The following is a 23253-nucleotide window of genomic DNA, read 5'->3' as shown; positions in this document are numbered from 1 at the left end:
GGGTAGCACCATAGAATGAAGCTGGCTTGATGAAATCTATGTCCATTTCGTCTGTTCTCTTTGGTCGCAATATATATATATTTTTTGATAAACAGCTCATTTTTGAATGGTAATTGTGTTAAGCGTGGAGTTTGGGGCGGGCTGAGGAGTACTAGAAAGGTGTGACTTTCACATCAACAGTAGCTGGGCTATAAAGAGTCTATTGTCCTGCTAATTGGGCTGTTTTCAAAATGCCACCAGCTGTCCATCACTACTGTAAATAAAAACACAGCATCTTGTTTACATTCTTTATTGTAACAACAATGTCACAAATAATGTGTATTTACCTTTCCAATTACTTTTAGAGTTTGGGATTTACTAATGTGTGCTTTTCATGTCATTTTTCGTTAAATCCAGTTCGAATTTAAGTAGAACTTTTGAGTGTTGCCTTCAATGAGGTCATAATGGTGTAATGATTTAATATTTAATAATATCTGCCCTCTGAATTCATATCCAAGGGGCATTTTCCTCGCCATTATTAGTGATATTGTTTTAGTTTGAACGTGCAGACTGGCACTAAGAACAGCGTGAACGTTTCCCTCGTCAGCGCCATTATTAATGCAATGCCCCTTAAAGTGTTGCTCCGTGCTACCCAGTGTGGCGGGGTGGGGGTTCCCCCTTCCTCCTTCCCCATGGGCTAGGTCTGTCTTCTGTGCATGGCTCTGCGGCCCATCCCGGGCCCCCTGCCCTCGTGCTTTGAACCTCGCGCACCCACCACTATTTCAGTAGATACAGCTGGAGAACGGCAAGGCAATCCCATTGTGCGTCACTCGGGTGCCATGACCAATATTTTTTGTTCTGCTAATAACAGGGTTAATAATATAGCTGTGAGAATATCCAAGGGGCTTTTATATAATTCTAAATTAATAATAATAATCCCGTTGTTTAAAAAATAACAATATTTTGGAGATTATTTCATTTTACATTAACATAAAATTAGAGAGAAAAATGCCATTCTTGAACATGGGGTGAGACAATGTTACTAATTTGTAAATAAAGCCAGTTTGTTATTTAGAATGATTTATTTCTGTTTTTAGAGGGAGAGAAACCAAAAACCTACAGTCATCTCATGGGTCTCCCAGTCAAGGCCGGCACAGGTATTGAGCCAGCCTCTATAGCAACACAGCTTACACTGCGATGCAGTGTCTTAGACTGTTGCGCCACTAAGGCGCTGTACAACGTGACTGGTCGGGAGTAGGCTACAGTACTACAGAGACACAGTAGCGCCTTGGGACCCAAAAGCATAATCAGTGCTCTAACTCCCCCTTGCGCTGGTCTGGAGCAATGAAGTACTGACGCAGGGTATTGTCCTAAACCACAGGGTATTGTCCTAAACCACAGGGTATTGTTAAGCTTAATCACTAAACTTTTAATGGAGCAACCACTCTAGGTGACTTGGTAATCAGGATAGATAAATAAACAGACTAGCAGCAGTGTTAGTAGTTGAGGTAATATGTACATTTAGGTAGGGGTAAAAGTGACTAGGTAATCAGGATATATTATAAACAGACGAGCAGCAGTGTTAGTAGTTGAGGTAATATGTACATTTAGGTAGGGGTAAAAGTGACTAGGTAATCAGGATATATAATAAACAGACTAGCAGCAGTGTTAGTAGTTGAGGTAATATGTACATTTAGGTAGGGGTAAAAGTGACTAGGTAATCAGGATATATTATAAACAGAGTAGCAGCAGCATATGTGAGGTGTGCAAAAGTGTGTGTGTGTGTGTTTGTGTGTGGCATCCATATACATGTGTGTGTGTGTTTTGTGTGTGTGAGCGTATGTAATGTTTGTGTGTATGTGTGTTGGAGTGTGAGGGTAGAGTCCAGTGAGTGTGTGGGTAGAGTCCAGTGAGTGTGTGGGTAGAGTCCAGTGAGTGTGTGGGTAGAGTCCAGTGAGTGTGTGGGTAGAGTCCAGTGAGTGTGATGGTAGAGTCCAGTGAGTGTGAGGGTAGAGTCCAGTGAGTGTGTGGGTAGAGTCCAGTGAGTGTGTGGGTAGAGACCAGTGAGTGTGTGGGTAGAGTCCAGTGAGTGTGAGGGTAGAGTCCAGTGAGTGTGTGGGTAGAGTCCAGTGAGTGTGAGGGTAGAGTCCAGTGAGTGTGAGGGTAGAGTCCAGTGAGTGTGAGGGTAGAGTCCAGTGAGTGTGTGGGTAGAGTCCAGTGAGTGTGTGGGTAGAGTCCAGTGAGTGTGTGGGTAGAGTCCAGTGAGTGTGATGGTAGAGTCCAGTGAGTGTGAGGGTAGAGTCCAGTGAGTGTGTGGGTAGAGTCCAGTGAGTGTGTGGGTAGAGTCCAGTGAGTGTGTGGGTAGAGTCCAGTGAGTGTGATGGTAGAGTCCAGTGAGTGTGAGGGTAGAGTCCAGTGAGTGTGTGGGTAGAGTCCAGTGAGTGTGTGGGTAGAGACCAGTGAGTGTGTGGGTAGAGTCCAGTGAGTGTGAGGGTAGAGTCCAGTGAGTGTGTGGGTAGAGTCCAGTGAGTGTGTGGGTAGAGTCCAGTGAGTGTGTGGGTAGAGTCCAGTGAGTGTGTGGGTAGAGTCCAGTGAGTGTGTGGGTAGAGTCCAGTGAGTGTGTGGGTAGAGTCCAGTGAGTGTGTGGATAGAGTCCAGTGAGTGTGTGGGTAGAGTCCAGTGAGTGTGTGGGTAGAGTCCAGTGAGTGTGAGGGTAGAGTCCAGTGAGTGTGTTGGTAGAGTCCAGTGATTGTGATGGTAGAGTCCAGTGAGTGTGTGGGTAGAGTCCAGTGAGTGTGATGGTAGAGTCCAGTGAGTGTGTGGGTAGAGTCCAGTGAGTGTGTGGGTAGAGTCCAGTGAGTGTGTGGGTAGAGTCCAGTGAGTGTGTGGGTAGAGTCCAGTGAGTGTGAGGGTAGAGTCCAGTGAGTGTGTTGGTAGAGTCCAGTGAGTGTGTGGTAGAGTCCAGTGAGTGTGCAAATACTCAGTGCAAGAGAGTCAGTCCAAAAAAAGGTTGATGCAAATAGTCAGGGTAGCTATTTGATTAAATATTCAGCAGTCTTTTGGCTTTGGGGTAGAAGCTGTTCAGGAGCCTTTTGGTCCCACGCTTGGTGCTCCGGCACCGCTTGCCGTGCGGTTCCAGAGTGAACAATCTATGTCTTGGGTTGCTGTGGTCTTTGAAAATGTTTCGATGTGTTGTTGCCTAACCTCACCACCTGGGGCCGACCATCACGTAGCCCTGGATCCAGTTGCAGAGGGAGGTGTTCAATCTCAGGAACTGGAGCTTAGTGATGGAAGGCATTATGGTGGTGAACGCTGAGCTGTCGTCAATGAACAGCATTCTCACATAGGTGTTTCTCTTATCCAGGTGGGAAAGGGCAGTGTGGAGAGCACTAGATATTGTGTCATCTGTGGATCTGTTGGGGTGGTATGTGAATTGTAGTGGGTCCAGGGTGTCTGAGATGATGTTATTGATGTGAGCCATGACCAGCTACAGACGTGAGCTACAGACGTGAGTGCTATGGGGCGAATGTCATTTAGACAGGTCACCTTGGTGTTCTTGGGCACAGGGACTATGGTGGTCTCCTTGAAACATGTAGGTATTGCAGACCGTGTCAGGGAGAAGTTGAAAATGTTAGTAAAGACATTTGCCTGCTGGTCAGCGTGTGCTCTGAGTATGCATCCTGGTAATCCGTCTGGCCCAGCGGACTTGTTAATGTTAACCTGTATAAAAGGTCTTGCTCACATCGGCTAAGGAGAGCAAGATCGCACAGTCGTCCGGAACTGCTGGGGCTCTCATGCATGATTTGGTGTTGCTTGCCTCGAAGCGGGGATGGAAGGAATTTAGATCATCTGGTAGGCCCGCGTCACTGGGCAGCTCGCGGCCAGGGTTTTCCTTTGTAATCATGATAGTTTGCAAGCCCTGCCACATCCGACTAGCATCAAAGCCGGCGTAATAGGATTCAATCTTAGTTCTGTGTTGACGCTTTGCCTGTTTGATGGCTCGGCGGAGGCCGTAGCGGGATTTCTTATAAGTGTCCGGATTTTGTTCCCGCTCCTTGAAAGCGGAAGCTACAGCCTTTAGCTTATTTGCTTGTAATCCATGGTTTTTGGTTGGGATATGTACGTATGGTCAGTGTGGGGACGACGTCGTGGATGTACTTATTATTGAAGACGGTGACTGATGTGGTAAACTCCTCAATGTTATCAGATGAATCCCGGAACATATTCCAGTCTGTGCTAGTGGAACAGTCCTGTATCTTAGCAACCGCTTCATCGGAACGCTTCCGTATTGAGCGCATCATTGGTACTTCCTGTTTGAGTTTTTGCTTGTAAGCGGGAGATTTTTGTATGTGTCAGATTTGCCAAAGGGAGGGCGGGGAGAGTTTTGTATGTGTGTGGAGTAAATGTGGTCTAGAGTTTTGTATGTGTGTGGAGTAAATGTGGTTTTCCACCTCAGGTTGGACAGGTGACATGCTGGTAAAAATGGGGTAAAACGGATTTCAATTTCCCTGCATTAAAATCACTGGCCACTAAGAGCGCCACCTCCGGATGTGCATTTTCATGTTTGCCTATGTTTGCTTATACAGCTCCTCGAGTGAGGTCTTACTTTCAAATTGTAATGGCACATGCACAAGTATACATTGGTGGAAAAAGTACCAAACTATCATACTTGAGTAAAAGTAAAGATACCTTAATAGAAAATGACTCAAGTAAAAGTAAAAGTCACCCAGCAAGATTCTACTGGAGTATAAGTATAAAAGCATTTGGTTAAATTATAACAGTATTTGGTATAAAATATACTTAAGTATCAAAAATAAAAGTCTAAATCATTTCAAATTCCTTGGCATAATTTTCTTGTTTTTTTTATTTTTATTTTTTTTATTTTTTTACCCAACGTAGTTTTATCAGTCTGCCCCTTTTGCACCATTTCTTTTCCAAGTCCCGGGGATTTGTCCAGAGTAAACAGAACATCCACAGCAGCTGACTTGATGAAGTAGAAGTTGTTGTCCAAATAGAGGTTAGTGATTGCTGTCCTGAAGCTCCTTTTTGTTTGTTTTTTTGTCATAGGAAGTGACAGTGTTTGAAAACACCGGTGGTGTTGCTTTTATGTTGCTAACTAGATTTTTTGAATGAAACTGGAAACTGGAATTATGGTGTTTTTTTTCATTCAGCAAGGCAGGGATTCCTCACAGTGCCAGGATCATGCTGCTGTGAATCAATCAATCAAATGTATTTATAAAGCCTTTCTTACATCAGATGATGTCACAAAGTGCTGTACAGAAACCCAGCCTCACACCACAAACATAAAGCAATGCAGGTGTAGAACAGTGCCAATGATAATCACTAAAGCCTGAGCTAGCTGTCGACTGGTTAGTGAAACTAGTTAGCAAGCTAGAGGCCTACATGCTTGTTGTAGTTAGAATACTGCTTGATATGGCTGGACCACTTGAGAACCCTCAGGTAGCCTAGTCTCTAGAGCATGTTATGACGTCTTGCCTGGGTTTGTTTGTTCGCCCCGACAAAAACTACATCTAAAATGTAAACAAAATAACGGAAGTGACATTTACTGAGTCTGGCTCTAACTGACTCATGCAGTGGAATTACATCTGAAATGTCAGTTGATTGAGTTGAATCAACAAATCACAGCACATATTTGACTTCCTACTTTGTTCCTATGGGTACACTCGTAATGGCCGCCAGTCCAACCATTATGCCATCATTGACAGGAATGGAGGTGTCTGTTCTATTCATTCTATTTCTATGGCAGCACATGAGGTCAGGAGCAGAGGAGAGTAGAAAAAAAAGAGAGAAAAAAAAGTTTTTTGCTAATCAAATGTGGGCAGGCCAAGCGTGCAGTGCTACAGCTCTCAGCCACGCACAGTACTCTAATCTGAGAGTTATCCATTTGTACCAGATATTGACCCCCACTCTCACAAACATACACACGCGCGCATCGGCGTGTGCTGACTCTCCATCGCCTCTCTCTACCGTTCTTTGTTTCTCTTTCCCAGGTCGTTCCATGTCATTTCAGCCAGCCATGACACCCACCATCTCAGATTGTTATGAAATCCTTTCTGTAGTTAGAAACCGGTAAGATTACCATTCCAGATGCATTATTTTGTTGAAATACAATTTGATCTCTGAGTAATTAAGCAAATTGATTGCACCTAAACTGATTGCACCTAAATTGGCCATTTTAATTTATAGGAGTCATATAATATTCAATAATTATAGTACCTAACATTCGATTTGGACCAAACCTTTTTCTAACAAAGACAAGGAATCCAAAGAAGTGGTCAAAAGCCAGGCACTCACACAACCCACAGCCAATCATAGGTATTTACTGACACAACCCACAGCCAATCATAGGTATTTACTGACACAACCCACAGCCAATCATAGGTATTTACTGACACAACCCACAGCCAATCATAGGTATTTACTGACACAACCCACAGCCAATCATAGGTATTTACTGACACAACCCACAGCCAATCATAGGTATTTACTGACACAACCCACAGCCAATCATAGGTATTTACTGACACAACCCACAGCCAATCATAGGTATTTACTGACACAACCCACAGCCAATCATAGGTATTTGGTTTCAGTCCTCTATGTTTGACTAGCAGTATGGAGCTGCGGCTTGGCGTATTGCTTCTTCATCCTATGTGAAGCATTCTCAGTGAATTTGGTAATTGTTGTATTCCCCTGTTCAGAGAAATTAGTCATTGGGTTTATGACCCATCCTGCATCATGATATTACCAGGTTCTAGATGGTGCTGCTCCTGCTATTAGGGGATTATTTTTTAAAGAGTCCACCCCATTGTTAAAGGGAGATTTCACCCAAATTACATATTGATTTCCTTACCCTGCAAGCAGTTTATGGACAAGGAATGCCAGCAACCCATGCTTCGGTTTTGTTTTCCTGGCTGCTGTTTCAAATGTTAACTTTTTAGCATTTGTGGCACAAAAAAAGAGGAATAACTAGTCAGTTGTACAGCTGACTGCCTTCAACTGAAATGAGTCTTCTGCATTTAACCCAACCCCTCTGAATCAAATTCTTATTTAGAATGACAGCCTAGGAACAGTGGGTTAACTGCCTTGTTCAGGGGCAGAACGACATATTTTTACCCTGTCAGCTCAGGGATTCAATGCAGCAACATTTTGGTTACTAGTCCAACACTCTAACCACTAGGCTACCTGCCCCCTGCCCCAATGCAAGTAAATGGTACCTATATTAGCATTTTCTCGCTTCATAGCTAAATCGTCTAAAGGTAACTTGATTGTGCTACACAATACATTTTTTAGATACTTTAGGATGATTTGGAGATGAAGCGTGAAAATGCTAATATAGGTATCATTGACTTAGATTTGTGACACAAATGCTAAAAAGTTTACATTAGTGGCCAGGTAAACAAAACCAAAGCATGGGTTGCTGTCACACCAGAGGTGTATCCTACGAAGCAAGCTAAATCTACTCAGGGTTTTCTAAAGTTTGCCAGCTTCAGTTACCCTCACATTCCAGGCCAGGCTTTATCCGTACTACAACGAAGGATATTGCTCGTCTGCCTGCCACTATCACTAGCAGGCTTGTAACTGCGTGTGCATGTCGCACATGGCTAATCGAATGCCGAACTCAAAAGATATTTATAAGTAACCCAAGATTGTTAATTTGTGTTGTTTACAGTGGTAGCAAATGAAGTATAGTGGGCAGGAGGTGGGCAATGCCAAGCACAGGATAGCGAGATCCTATTGGCTCGTTGTAGCATTTACATATATATCCTCTGTGAAGTCTGCGTGTGTGCAAACTCAATCCGACCTTGCACCCCTAAACCACGCAATCTTATACAACTTTGGAAAAAAGTTAGTTCACTGTGTTTGTAACATATTTTAGTTTTGGGAACAGAAAAATTTATTTGTGATCAGATGTTTCAGATGATAAGAAATTTTGCAGAATGTCAGCCCAGTTTGACTGAGTTCTATCCTCTCTCCCACCACCCGCGACTGCACTTCCTCTCACCGGTGAGAAAACATTCTAACGGAATACCTGGGTTTTATAGCCCCCGTGACATGTCTGGGTTTCCCCTTCTGTCTGTGCCGAACTCTTCATTGAGATAATGCTAAAACATCAATCCATGGGCGAGTCAGTGCCACATTTTCATTTGTGCCGAAAATCTAAATGAAAGAATGTTATCTTGCAAATGATTCAGGTTATGGTGTGAAAAAGTCTTTTAGAGGTGGCGTCGTAAATGCTTGTCGTAAATCCCGACTGTGGTTTGCTTATCAATGCACAACCACAAGCAACTTTCTTCCCACTCCTATTGGTAAAATGTCATTACTGTGTGTGACATTTGAAATGCATTCCTTCATTACTACATGTGTAATGTGATATATTTTAACATTAGTTTTTTAAATTAAATATTTATTCAGTAATTTTCCCCAAATGAAGGGGATGATGACTTAATCTTTGCAGGAAGGAGATAATCTGATTTCATTGGTCCTCGACTCGCATATCAGTCATTTCATTCAGGGTAAGTGGAGTTAGCCGTGAGTTAGCCCGCCCCAGAGCAGGTTCATTCTGAAGGATTCGTTGCCATAGAAATTTACCTGGCTAAAAGGTGAGCCACTTTCATATGACCGGTTATCCAGAGTTAAACTCAAAAGTTTGGTCCTCATGCTTGTGCTTTATCTCTCTCAATTCTATTTCAATTTAAGGGGCTTTATTGGCATGGGAAACATATGTTTACATTGCAAAAGTAAGTGAAATAGATAAACAAAAAGTAAACATTACACTCCCAAAAGTTCCAAAAGAAATAAAGATATTTCAGATGTCATATTATGTCATTATGTAAATATACAGTGTTGTAATGATGGGCACATAGTTAAAGTACAAAAGGGAAAATAAATAAACGTAAATATGGGTTGTATTTACAATGGTGTTTGTTCTTCACTAGTTGCCCTTTTCTTGTGCAACAAGTCACAAATCTTGCTGCTGTGATGGCACCCTGTGGTATTTCACCCAGTAGATATGGGAGTTTATCAAAATTGGATTGTTTTCAAATTCTTTGTGGGTCTGTGTAATCTGAGGGAAATACAGTGGCAAGAATCCAAGATGGTGTAGCAGTCAGACGTCTTTGTCTTGTCGTGTCCTATGTAATAATCTTTTTATATCTTTTTCTTTGCATATATTTTTATATTTTTCTAAACCTCAACTTCAAAATACTCTCCTGCAAACCGCCTCACCCAATGTGGTGTGGATCTGTTTTTCTACTTTTAAAAATCAGGTTGAGGTCAGGACTCTTGACTAGATTGCATATTTTCTTCTGTTGAAGCCATTCCGTTGTTGATTTACTGTGTTTTGAGTCTTTGTCCTGTTGCGTCACCCAATTTCTGTTGAGCTTCAATTGGCGGAGAGATAGCCTAACATTCTCCAGCAAAATGTCTTGATAAACTTGGGAATTCATTTATCTGTCGATGATAGCAAGCTGTCCAGGCCCCCGAGGCAGCAAAGCAGCCCCAAACCATGATGCTCCCTCCACCATACTTTACAGTTGTGATGAGGTTTTGATGTTCGTGTGCTGTGCCTTTTTTTCTCCACAAATAGTGTTGTGTGTTCCTTCCAAACAATTCAACTGTAGTTTCATCTGTCCACAGAATATTTTGCCAGTAGACCTGTGGAACATCCAGGTGCACTTTTACAAACTTCAGACGTGCAGCAATGGTTTTTTTGGACAGTATTGGCTTCTTCCGTGGTGTCCTCCCATGAACACCATTCTTGTTTAGTGTTTTACATATCGTAGACTCGTCAACACAGATGTTAGCATGTTCCAGAGATTTCTGTAAGTCTTTAGCTGACATTCTAGGATTCTTCTTAACCTCATTGAGCATTCTGTGCTGTGCTCTCATAGTCATCTTTGCAGGACGGCCACTCCTAGGGAGAGTAGCAACAGTGCTGAACTTTCTCCATTTATAGACAATGTGTCTTACCGTGGACTGATGAACATCACGGCTTTTAGAGATACTTTTGTAAACCTTTCCAGCTTTATGCAAGTCAACAATTCTTAATCTTAGGTCTTCTGAGATATATTTTGTTCGAGGCATGGTTGACATCAGGCAATGCTTCTTGTGAATAGCAAACTTGTCAGGATTTGGCCAGGGTTGTTCCAGTTGTTTGTCAGTAGATGTCCCCATTGTGCTTTTTGTCCCTGTGTTTTTCCCTTGACCCCCATTATTGTTTGCACCTGTGTCTTGTTTCCCCTGAGTGTATTTAAACCCTTTGTTTCCCTCAGTTCTGTGCTCTGTGTTTGTATGTTGGCACCCTGCCCTAGTGTTCTGTGTGCTCTTGTCGATTCCGGGTAACGTTCTTGTGGTATTCTGTTTTTTGTTTTAGTTTAGTTTTGGTGAGTTTCTTTTTAGATCTTTTTGTGTTTTTCCTTCCACCTTTTGGATTTGCCATTTTTTATTTTTAGGATTTTTTCTTCATTAAATACACCGTCTTAAGTACTGCTGTGTCTGCCTCATCTTCTGGGTTCTGCTGTCTATTCGTGGCTCAGTTGGTTAAGTGACTGTTTCTCACTCCGGAGACCCAGGTTCGAAACCAGGTCCTGACAGAAACACAGAGCCAAAAATGAACCCAGAGGCAGCCAGTTCCCAGGACCTTTTTGCCACGCTGTCCCACCACCAGGAGACTGTCCAACGCCACGAAGCCGCCCTGGTTCAGCAAGAGGCCTTAATGGCAAGACATTCTCATCTTCTGTCGGAGATGCTGACTTCCATTAAGCAAATGTCTGATCGACTTACCCCGGCAACAGTTCCCGTCCCAGTACCTCAAGTTCACGTACCCATGGCAGTTAACCCCCTGGCTGAACCTCGTCTTCCACCTCCCCAACGGTTCTCAGGTGATCCAAGTGCTTGTAAAGGGTTTCTCACTCAATGTTCTCTCTCCTTTGAGCTGCAACCCTCGTCGTTTCCCACCGACCGGTCTAAGATCGCATATATCATCACCCTGCTGTCGGAAAAAGCCCTGGCCTGGGCTACTGCTGTGTGGGATGCCCATAGTTCCTGCTGTGCCAGCTACTCTGCCTTTGCTGAGGAATTCAAACGAGTGTTTCAAGGCCCAAGCAGTGGTTCTGACTCAGCCAAACAGCTCCTGACTCTCCATCAAGGTTGGCGCAGCGTGACGGACTATGCCATCCAGTTCCGCACGGTAGCAGCAGCGAGTGGCTGGAACAACGAGGCGCTCACGGTGTGCTTTCTGAAAGGCCTTTCCGACACTATCCAAGATGAACTGGCCACTCGGGAACCACCGGACAATCTCGAGTCCCTGATCAAGTTGGCCTCACGCATTGACCAGCGTCTGAGAGAGAGAGAACTCAACCGTAGACCTCTAGCCCCTATCAGTCCCAGCTCCGAGCTCCCACCTTTATCATCACTGGCTCCACCGGAACCCATGCAGATTGGACGCATCTCCCAGGCTGAGAGAGACCGCCGGATGAGGGAGCGACGCTGTCTATATTGCGGCAAACCGGGCCATTTCCGTTCCACGTGTCCCGGGCTCCAGGGAAACGCTCTGTCCCGTACAGACCGGGGGAACTGTAACGGGAAACATAACCTCCTCCCATCCGTCCAACTCCCGTCTGCTCATTCCAGTCACCCTCTCCTGGGACAACCACAAGCTTCACCTTCAAGCCTTGGTAGACTCTGGAGCCGCAGGTAACTTCATGGATGGTGTCTGGGCGAAGGAGAATGGCGTTCCCTCTGAACCTCTAAGTGACCCCATGAGGGTTACTACATTGGATGGAAGCCCTTTGGGATCTGGACTTGTCACTCATGTCACTACCTCCTTGAGACTTTCAGTTTCACAACACCAGGAATTGATGAACTTTCATTTGATCTCCTGTTCCGAGTTCCCTCTCGTCCTTGGATACCCCTGGCTTCACAGCCATAACCCTCACATCGACTGGTCTGTGGGCACTATCAAGCAGTGGGGTCCTACGTGCCAAGCTACTTGTATTTTCCAGAATTCCCCGAGTTCTACTCCCGAGTCTTTAGAATCCATCGACCTGACCCGAGTTCCCGAGTGTTACCATGACCTCAAACTGGTGTTTAGCAAACAGAGGGCCACCATGCTACCACCCCATAGATCTTACGATTGCCCCATCGACCTGTTTCCGGGCACTTGCCCCCAGGGGTCGGATCTTTTCCCTATCTCCACCCGAACGAGCTGCTATGGATACCTACATTAAGGACTCTCTGGAAGCAGGCCTCATGCGTCCATCCACCTCCCGGCGGGAGCAGGGTTTTTCTTTGTGGCCAAGAAAGACGGTGGGTTACGTCCTTGCATCGACTACCGGGGACTCAATGACATAACCGTCCGTAACCGTTACCCGCTACCCCTTATGGCCACAGCCTTCGAGCTGCTCCAGGAAGCAGTTGTTTTCACTAAGCTTGACCTGCGGAACGCATACCATCTTGTGCGGATCAGACCTGGTGACGAGTGGAAGACCGCTTTCAACACGCCTACTGGTCACTATGAATACTTGGTGATGCCCTTCGGCTTGACCAACGCCCCAGCGGTGTTCCAAGCGCTCATAAACGATGTGCTTAGGGATATGCTTAACATATTTGTGTTCGTTTACTTGGATGACATCCTCATCTTTTCGAGCTCCCTTCAAGAACACACTAAGCATGTCAGACAAGTACTCAAACGCCTCCTGGACAGCCATCTGTACGTTAAGCCGGAAAAATGTGAATTCCATTCATCCCGAGTACAATTCCTGGGATTTGTAGTGGAACCCGGTCGAATCCAAATGGACCCTAGGAAGGTAGGGGCGGTAGCGGATTGGCCCACCCCCAAATCCGTTAAGGATGTTCAGCGTTTCCTGGGCTTCACAAACTTTTACCGCAAGTTCATCAAGAACTTCAGTTTGGTGGCAGCTCCTCTCTCAGCCTTAACCAAAGGTGGCAATGCAAGGTTTTTTTGGGGAAGAGAAGCTGAGACGGCCTTCCAAGGACTCAAGCAGCGCATCCTCTCTGCTCCCATCCTGATACTACCGACTACGGATGAACCATTTGTGGTGGAGGTAGACGCATCAGAGGTTGGTGTCGGAGCTGTCCTGTCTCAGAGGGGTGAAGACAAGAAGCTTCATCCGTGCGCTTTCTTCTCACACCGGCTTACCCCGACTGAGAGGAACTACGATGTGGGGATCGTGAACTCCTAGCGGTTAAGATGGCATTGAAGGAATGGAGACACTGGCTCGAGGGGGCTTCTCACCCGTTTCAAGTGCTTACGGACCACAAAAATCTGGAGTATATCCAGCAGGCGAAGCGATTGAACTCTAGACAAGCTAGATGGTCTCTTTTCTTCAATCGATTCCAGTTTATCCTCACCTATCGGCCCGGGTCGAAGAATCTCAAACCGGATGCCCTGTCCCGAGTCTACGCTCCTGCCATTCGAGATGACACGGACATGCCTGTCCTTCCTGCTGCTAAGATTGTGGCTCCGATCTCGTGGCAAGTTGAGGATACCGTGAGACGTGCTCAAGCTAGCGAACCGGACCCTAAAGGAGGCCCTGCCAATCGGTTGTTTGTCCCCAAGGCAGTGAGGACTCAGGTCCTTCTGTGGGGGCACTCCTCTCGCCTCACCTGTCATCCGGGCGTAGGTCGCACCTTGGAGTTCATCCAGCGTAAGTTCTGGTGGCCTACCATAAGAGAAGACGTTGCCACTTTCGTCAATGCCTGCCCCGTGTGCTGCCAGGGCAAATCTTCTCACCTCCGCCCTCAAGGACTCCTTCACCCTTTACCTGTTCCCCACAGACCCTGGTCCCATATCTCATTGGACTTTATTACTGGACTTCCTCCATCCCATGGCAATACTACAATCCTAGTCATAATCGACAGGTTTTCAAAGGCGGCCAGGTTCGTCCCTCTGACTAAGTTACCTTCTGCCAAGGAAACGGCTGAGTTGGTAATTAATCATGTGTTCCGAGTCTTCGGCATTCCTCAAGATGTGGTTTCTGACAGAGGTCCCCAGTTCGCCTCAAGGTTTTGGAAGGCCTTCTGCCAACTCATGGGGGCTTCTGCCAGTCTATCTTCAGGGTACCATCCGGAGTCCAACGGCCAAACAGAGAGGATGAATCAAGAGCTGGAAACCACCCTCCGATGTATGACTCGTGACAACCCGTCCACATGGTCATCCTTTATTGTTTGGGCCGAATACGCGCACAACACCTTGCGCTCCTCCTCCACTGGTATGTCCCCGCACGAGTGTCAGTTTGGCTATGCTCCTCCATTGTTCCCGGACCAGGAGGCAGAAGTCAGTGTGCCTTCAGCCTTGAGATTCGTCAGACGCTGTCGGCTTATGTGGAGGAAGACCCGTCTTAATCTGATGCGTTCCTCACAGAGGTATCAACAACAAGCCAACAGACGTCGCCGTCCCGGGCCTACCCTGCGCCCGGCCAGAGAGTCTGGCTCTCCACAAGAGACTTACCTCTACGGGTGGAGTCTCGCAAGCTGTCCCAAAAATACATCGGTCCCTTCAAGGTTGCCAGGAGAGTTAACCCAGTTTCTTATCGCCTACACTTACCCAGATCCCTTAAGATTAATCCCACATTTCATGTGTCTTTGTTAAAACCTGTTGTTTTTCTCCCCTTGTCCCGGCAGACAGACCTCCCCCTCCGCCTCGTGTCATTGGAGGCCAGCCGGCTTATACCGTCCACCGGATACTGGATTCCCGCCGGGTGCAGCGGTCCTGGCAGTATCTGGTGGACTGGGAAGGCTACGGTCCTGAGGAGCGCTCCTGGGTTCCTGCCAAAGACATCCTGGACCCTGACCTCATTCGTCAGTTCAGGGTCCTCCACCCTGAGAGAGCTGGTAGGAACGTCAGGAGCCGTTCCTAGGGGGGGGATTCTGTCAGGATTTGGCCAGGGTTGTTCCAGTTGTTTGTCAGTAGATGTCCCCATTGTGCTTTTTGTCCCTGTGTTTTTCCCTTGACCCCCATTATTGTTTGCACCTGTGTCTTGTTTCCCCTGAGTGTATTTAAACCCTTTGTTTCCCTCAGTTCTGTGCTCTGTGTTTGTATGTTGGCACCCTGCCCTAGTGTTCTGTGTGCTCTTGTCGATTCCGGGTAACGTTCTTGTGGTATTCTGTTTTTTGTTTTAGTTTAGTTTTGGTGAGTTTCTTTTTAGATCTTTTTGTGTTTTTCCTTCCACCTTTTGGATTTGCCATTTTTTATTTTTAGGATTTTTTCTTCATTAAATACACCGTCTTAAGTACTGCTGTGTCTGCCTCATCTTCTGGGTTCTGCTGTCTATTCGTGGCTCAGTTGGTTAAGTGACTGTTTCTCACTCCGGAGACCCAGGTTCGAAACCGGGTCCTGACAAAACTCAAATTTTGTGAGTGTTTTTATAGAGCAAGGCAGCTCTAACCAACATCTCCATTCTTGTCTCATTGATTGGACTCCAGGTTAGCGACTCGTGCCTCCAATTAGCTGTTGGAGAAGTCATTAGGGGTTCACATACTTTTTCCAACCTACACTGTGAATGTTTAAATTATGCTTTCAATATAGACAAGAAGAATACAATACGTTGTGTGTTATTAGTTAAAGCACACTGTTTGTCTACTGTTGTGACTTAGATGAGATCCGATCAAATTTGATGACCAATTTATGCAGAAATCCTGGTAATTCCAAAGGGTTCAAATACTTTTTCCCCCCACTGTACGTATGTGTCTCTAATATGGTCATACGTTAGACAGGAGGTTAGGACGTGCAGCTCAGTTTCCACCTCATTTTATGGGCAGTCAGCACATAGCCTGTCTTCTCTTGAGAGCCATGTCTGCCTACTGCGGCCTTTCTCAATAGCAAGGCTATGCTCACTGAGTCTGTACATAGTCAAAGCTTTCCTTAAGTTTGGGTCAGTCACAGTGGTCAGGTATTCTGCCACTGTGTACTCTCTGTTTAGTGCCAAATAGCTTTCTAGTTTGCACAGTTTTTTTGTAAATTCTAATGTGTCAAATAATTTACTTTTTTTTTCTCATGATTTGGTTGGGTCTAATTGTGCTGCTGTCCTGGGGCTCTGTGGGGTCTGTTTGTGTTTGTGACAGAGCCCCAGGACCAGCTTGCTTAGGGGACTCTTCTCCAAGTTCATTTCTCTGTAGGTTATTGCTTTGTTATGGAAGGTTTGGGAATCGCTTTCTTTTAATTGGTTGTAGAATTTAATGGCTCTTTTCTGGCTTTTGATAATTATTTTTGCAGAATTCTGCATGTAGAGTCTCAATTTGGTGTTTGTCCCATTTTGTGAATTCTTGGTTTGTGAGCGGAACCCAGACATCACAACCATAAAGGGAAATGGTTTCTATATCCAATTCAAGTATTTTTAGCTAATTGGTATGTCAAATTTTATCTTCCTTTTGATGGCATAGAAGGCCGTTCTTGCCTTGTCTCTCAGATTGTTCACAGCTTTGTGGAAGTTACCTGCGGTGCTGATGTTTAGGCCGATGTATGAATAGTTTTTTGTGTGCTCTAAGGCAACGGTGTCTAGATAGAATTTGTATTTATTGTCCTGGCAACTGGACTTTTTTGGAACCCCATTATTTTTGTCTTACTGAGATTCACTGTCAGGGCCCAGGTCTGTCAGGTCCCAGGTCTGTCAGAATCTGTGCAGAAGATCTAGGTACTGCTGTAGGCCCTCCTTGGTTGGGGACAGAAGCGCCAGATCATCAGCAAACAGTAGACTCTCTCTTGCTCTCTCTCTCAATTCAATTCAATTAAATTTAACGGCTTTATTGGCGTGGGAAACATATGTTAACATTGCCAAAGCAAGTGTAGTAGATAATAAATAAACAATAAAAATTAACAGTTAACATTACACTACAAAAAAAATTAAGATTTCAAATGTCATACTGTCATATCATTACAGTGTTGTAACGATGTGCCGATAGTTAAAGTACAAAAGGGAAAATAAATAAATCATAAATATGGGTTGTATTTACAATGGTGTTTGTTCTTCACTGGTTGCCCTTTTCTTGTGGCAACGGGTCACAAGTATTGCTGCTGTGATGGCACACTGTGGTATTTCACCCAGTAGATATGGGAGTTTATCAATATTGGATTTGTTTTCAAATTCTTTGTGGGTCTGTGTAATCTGAGGGAAATATGTGTCTCTAATATGGTCATACATTTGGCAGGAGGTTAGGAAGTGCAGCTCAGTTTCCACCTCAGTTTGTGGGCAGTATCTCTCTCTCTCTCTTTCTCTCTCTTTGAGCCTGAGGCCACTACCGACAGCAGCAACAGAGAGAGAAAGAGAGAGAGAGTGTATGGTGCTCTACTTCTTTTCTAACACAAACACTGTCTGGAAACGTGTGTGTCTGTGTGTGTGTGTTAGGCATGGGCATTTTCAAATATTTCACAATTAAAATAATATCATTATATTTTTCACGTTATGTGTTTTAAGGAAAGAATATTTATGTGAAACTTTAATAGAGACTTGTTCGCGCAGAGAGCCGGTGTGCTGTCCCACAGTGTTTGTTTGGCTGCCCTCTGTTTGGACGGGTGGGCGGGAGAGGGGCGAGGGAGGAGCAGAGAGCCGGTGTGCTGTCCCACAGAGTTAGTTTGGCTGCGCCCTGTTTGGACGGGCAGGGGAGGGGCGAGGGAGGAGCAGAGGCTGGTGTGTGTGGCACTGAGGAAAAGTAGCCAAACCGCCACGGGCTTGTTAGACAATCTTGTTACTGCCATAGGTTATCGATCATACCATCAGTTCGTGTCTGTCTGGACTGCATCAAATCCATGTAAAGAACCTAGCTAGCTAAATTAGCCATCTTGTCTTGAGCAGGAGGTCACCAGGGCTGAGTTCCGGAACCTCACACTTTCTACTGCTTGAGCTCCTGTTCCTCTTATAGAATATTACCTCAACAGTATTGTGGAGCTCCTGCACCTAAATATAACAATACCAGATCCCAAAATGAGTACCGGCACCAATTTCAGTCCAAGTCAACAACTCCATTCATATTAAACAGCCTACCTGTTGGTTGATCACTGTAGCCTACTCCTTCTCATTTAGCCAACTTAATTCCGTAATTGTAATTCCATGTTGCATTGATTAGAAATCTCCCACTTAATTTTCTACACATGAAGCCTCAGACTGTATGCCAGGTATGATTGACAGACAATAACAACGAGCTACAGATGTGAAACGTCTTTTTTTATGGGGTGCACTCATAGAAAAGGTCATAAAACTGTTTTATCAAAATTGAGAATGTAATGGTCCTTGTGGGTTATTTAGCAATGTCACATAGATAATTCAAAGCCTATTTGTGACCCACCGGCTCCATTCAGTCTTATGTAGCAAAATATGAAATGGTGTTTTTTACATTAGTTAAAAGTAGAGACTCATAGCAAGAAAATGGTATATCATACACTACAGTTGAGGAACAATGGGAAAGTAATTCTGCTTTGAAAGTTGATAAACATGTAACCTCACTTCTGAGAAAATGGCCCTTGGAATGTTTTGGTACACCTACTCAGATGAGAGTGCTCTGAAATCGGAGTAGATAGCCAGAGCGAATTTACCAGCTACTTCTATCCACAATTGTCGCCGTGACAATGCACCACAATCCTGTCACTTTGCATGAATCTGCAGGTAGCTTGGTTCGATGTTCGCCATCTAATATTAGGCCATAACTAGCAATGAAGACGACTTCCTGACAAAATTAGAAACGTGTTGTATCTGAAAATGTCGCGAGCTAGACTCTCTTACCCGTCCGTATACATGGGCGCTTCTCGCTCTCTGTCACGGATGCCATGGTTGCCCTTAGTTTGAAGATGTAATCGAGACACTAGTGTTTTAAACAACATCCTTCTGTGTGTTCTCGTTTTGACTTTGGCTGCATATTTGCAATCAAATGCCAGTATTTTCTCCATCTCCTTAGGTACCATACTATAATTCCACCGATTTCAAAACTCGGGCCTCCAGAAAGTGGAGAGCAACACTTATGTAGTTCTACTACGTGATATCTTTAAAAAGCCGTGTTAGAAAGGATTACCTAGACATACTGACCAGCTCATGTTATAGACAGAAGCATGCTACATGGCAGACCAATCCCAACTCGTCTCTTGGCATGCCCACTCATTATCTCAGCCAATCATGACTATCGGGAAGGTTACTGCATTTTTCCTTGGATAAACCAACTAGGCTCGTAATTTAACAATTTTATTTGTATTTACAGATGTCATACAAGTTTGTTGTTAAGGCACATGAAAGCTCACGTTCCATTTCTGGTAAAAAATGATTTTTTATATTTAAAAAAATGTTTACGTTCAAACGGCTCTCCTGTGAAGTAGTGACGCGCGACGTATGCCTTGTTTCCTGAAATGAGTCGAATTCATTTTTTATTTTTTATTCATACTCTTCCAAGTAATCGAATAGTAATGTCCATTTGGTAATTAGAATAGCCTTGCCCATCCTTAGTGTGTGTGTGTGTGTGTGTGAATACTGTGTTCTGACTGTGTGTTCTGATTTTGTCTTGGCAGCAGTCACCTGATACCATCCCTGGACCCAGCACAAGCCCTACTGTTCATAAGGTAAACACACAACACACACTCACGTCCATAGGTGATGTCAGGTCATCAAATAAAGAATGTTTTGTTTTCATCAAACAGAGGTAGCTTGACATCATACTCACATACAGTGCATTTGGAAAGTATTCAGACCCCTTGACTTTTTCCACAGTTTGTTACATTACAGCCTTGTACTAAAATGGATTAAACGTTTTTTTCCCCCCTCATCAATCTACACATAAAACCCCATAATGACAAAACTAAAAACTGTTTTTTTAGGAATTTTTTGCAAATGTATAAAAAAATAAACAACGGAAATATCACATTTACATAAGTATTCAGATCCTCTACACTTTGTTAAAGAACTCTGGATCTCTGTCCGAGTGACCATTGGGTTCTTAGTCACCTCCCTGACCAAGGCCCTGCTCAGTTTGGCAGGGTGGCCAACTCTAGGAAGAGTCTTGGTGGTTCCAAACGTCTTCCATTTAAGATTGATGGAGGCCACTGTGTTCTTGGGGACCGTCAATGCTGCAAAAAAATTTTTGGTACCTTTACCCAGATCTGTGGCTCGACACAATCCTGTCTTGGAGCTCTACGGACAATTCCTTCAACATCATGGCTTGGTTTTTGCTCCGACATGCACTGTCAACTGTGGGACCTTATATAGACAGGTGTGTGCTTTTCCAAATAATGTCCAATCAATTGAATTCACCACAGGTGGACTCCAATCAAGATGTAGAAACGTCTCAAGGCTGATCAATGGAAAAAGGATGTACCTGAGCTCAATTTCGAGTCTATTAGAAAAAGGTGTGAATAATTATGTAAATAAGGTATTTCTGTTTTTTATTCTTCACCTTGTCATTATGGGGTATTGTGTGTCAATTGATGATGATAAAAAAAAAAATCCATGTTAGAATAAGGCTGTAACGTAACAAAATGTGGAAAAAGGAAAGGGGTCTGAATACTTTCCGAATGCACTGTACATATTGGTCAAATACTTACTTGGTGTAAAAACGTTACATTTTGGTGCTCTTGATTCAGTTAAAGTATTTGGAAGTAGGCTATTCGACATTTTAAACTGTAGCCCTGAATGCCGATTGGCTGACAGCCGTGGTATATCAGGCCTTATTACAAAATTGCTCTAATTACTTTGGTAACCAGTTTAAAATAGCAGTAAGGCACCTCTGGGGTTTGCGATATATGGCCAACATACCACAGCTAAGGGTTTGCGTTGCGTCGTGCCTAAGAGCTGCTCTTAACTGTGGTATATTGGCCATATACCACACCCCTCCCTGTGGCCTTATTGCTTAAATATAGAGCTAGTACTTGACCAAAGTTACCATGGCGACATCATAGTTTCATCTCAATGTTCTGTTGTGTTTCAATATCAATAGTTACACTGACATCGCAGTTATTTTAGTGTCAATTACACACACACACACACAAACACGTCTGCTAAAAGATATACACACTATATACTGTTGAAGTCGGAAGTGTACATACACATCAGCCAAATACATTTAAACTCAGTTTTTCCACAATTCCTGACATTTAATCCTAGTAAAAAATTCCCTGTCTTAGGTCAGTTAGGATCACCACTTTATTTTAAGAATGTGAAATGTCAGAATAATAGGAGAGAATGATTTATTTCAGCTTTTATTTTTCTTTCATCACATTCCCAGTGGGTCAGAAGTTTACATACACTCAATTAGTATTTGGCAGCATTGCCTTTAAATTGTTTAACTTGGGTCAAACGTTTTGGGTAGCCTTCCACAAGCTTCCCACACTAAGTTGGGTGAATTCTGTCCCATTCCTCCTGACAGAGCTGGTGTAACTGAGTCAGGTCTGTAGGCCTCCTTGCTCGCACACGCTTTTTCAGTTCTGCCCACACATTTTCTATAGGATTGAGGTCAGGGCTTTGTAATGGCCACTCCAACATCTGACTTTGTTGTCCTTAAGCCATTTTGCCACAACTTTGGAAGTATGCTTGGGGTCACTGTTCATTTGGAAGACCCATTTGTGACCAAGCTTTAACTTCTTGACTGATGTCTTGAGATGTTGCTTCAATATATTCACATAATTTTCTTGCCTCATGATTCCATCTATTGTATAAAGTGCACCAGACCCTCCTGCAGCAAAGCACCCCCACAACATGATGCTGCCACCCCGTGCTTCATGGTTGGGATGGTGTTCTTCGGCCTGCAAGCCTCCCCCTTGTTCCTCCAAACATAACGATGGTCATTATGGCCAAACAGTTCTATTTCTGTTTCATCAGACCAGAGGACATTTCTCCAAAATGTACAATCTTTGTCCCCATATACAATTGCAAACCATAGTCTGGCTTTTTTATGGCGGTTTTGGAGCAGTGACTTCTTCCTTGCTGAGCGGCCGTTCAGGTTATGTTGATATAAGACTTGTTTTACTGTGGATATACATACTTTTGTACCTGTTTCCTCCAGCATCTTCACAAGGTCCTTTGCTGTTGTTCTGGGATTGATTTGAACTTTTCGCACCAAAGTACATTCATCTCTAGGAGACAGAACGCGTCTCCTTCCTGAGAGGTATGACGGCTGCGTGGTCCCATGGTGTTAATACTTGCATACTATTGTTTGTACAGATGAACGTGATACCCTCAGGTGGTACCTTCAGTCGTTTGGAAATTACTCCCAAGGATGAACCAGACTTTCTGAGATCTTGGCTGATTTCTTTTGATTTTCCCATGATGTCAAGCAAAGAGGCACTGAGTTTGAAGCTAGGCCTTGAAATACATCCACAGGTACACCTCCAATTGACTCAAATGATGTCAAGTAGCCAATCAGAAGCTTCTAAAGCCATGACATAATTTTCGGGAATTTTCCAAGCTGTTTCAAGGCACACTTAACTTAGTGTATGTTAACTTCTGACCCACTGGCATTGTGATACAGTGAATTATAAGTGAAATAATCGTTGGAAAAATGACTTGTGTCATGCACAAAGTAGATGTCCTAACCGACTTGCCACAACTATAGTTTGTTAACAAGAAATTTGTGGAGTGGTTGAAAAACGAGTTTTAATGACTCCACCTAAGTGTATGTAAACCTCTGACTTCAACTGTATATACAGTGGGGCAAAAAGGTATTTAGTCAGCCACCAATTGTGCAAGTTCTCCCACTTAAAAAGATGAGAGAGGCCTGTAATTTTCATCATAGGTACACTTCAACTATGACAGACAATGAGAAAAAAAATCCAGAAAATCACATTGTAGGATTTCTAATGAATTTATTTGCAAATTAAGGTGGAAAATAAGTATTTGGTCACCTACAAACAAGCAAGATTTCTGGCTCTCACAGACCTGTAACTTCTTCTTTAAGAGGCTCCTCTGTCCTCCACTCGTTACCTGTATTAATGGCACCTGTTTGAACTTGTTATCAGTATAAACGACACCTGCCCACAACAGTCACACTCCAAACTCCACTATGGCCAAGACCAAAGAGCTGTCAAAGGACACCAGAAACAAAATTGTAGAGCTGCACCAGGCTGGGAAGACTGAATCTGCAATAGATAAACAGATTGGTTTGAAGAAATCAACTGTAGGAGCAATTATTAGGAAATGGAAGACATACAAGACCACTGATAATCTCCCTTGATCTGGGGCTCCACGCAAGATCTCACCCTGTGGGGTCAAAATGATCGCAAAAATCCCAGAACCACACGGGGGGACCTAGTGAATGACCTGC

The 23253-nt window shown here is 44.0% G+C and overlaps 1 protein-coding gene across 4 annotated transcripts in view; it reads left to right on the top strand.

Moving 5' to 3' along the window:
• Window positions 1–23253, top strand: part of LOC135549560 (rap guanine nucleotide exchange factor 5-like) — a 102855-nt gene that overhangs the window by 6864 nt on the left and 72738 nt on the right. For 3 of the 4 annotated variants that reach the window (XM_064979636.1, XM_064979637.1, XM_064979634.1), the window contains exon 2: window positions 19511–19561. In XM_064979636.1, the coding sequence (XP_064835708.1) occupies window positions 19511–19561 (51 nt within the window). The remainder of the gene's footprint in view (window positions 1–19510; window positions 19562–23253) is intronic. The other variant, XM_064979635.1, reaches the window with a different exon arrangement.

The sequence above is a fragment of the Oncorhynchus masou genome, chromosome 12 (genome assembly GCF_036934945.1).
Source record: "Oncorhynchus masou masou isolate Uvic2021 chromosome 12, UVic_Omas_1.1, whole genome shotgun sequence".
Lineage (NCBI taxonomy): Eukaryota > Metazoa > Chordata > Actinopteri > Salmoniformes > Salmonidae > Oncorhynchus > Oncorhynchus masou.
This window is presented reverse-complemented; position numbering and strand designations above follow the sequence as displayed.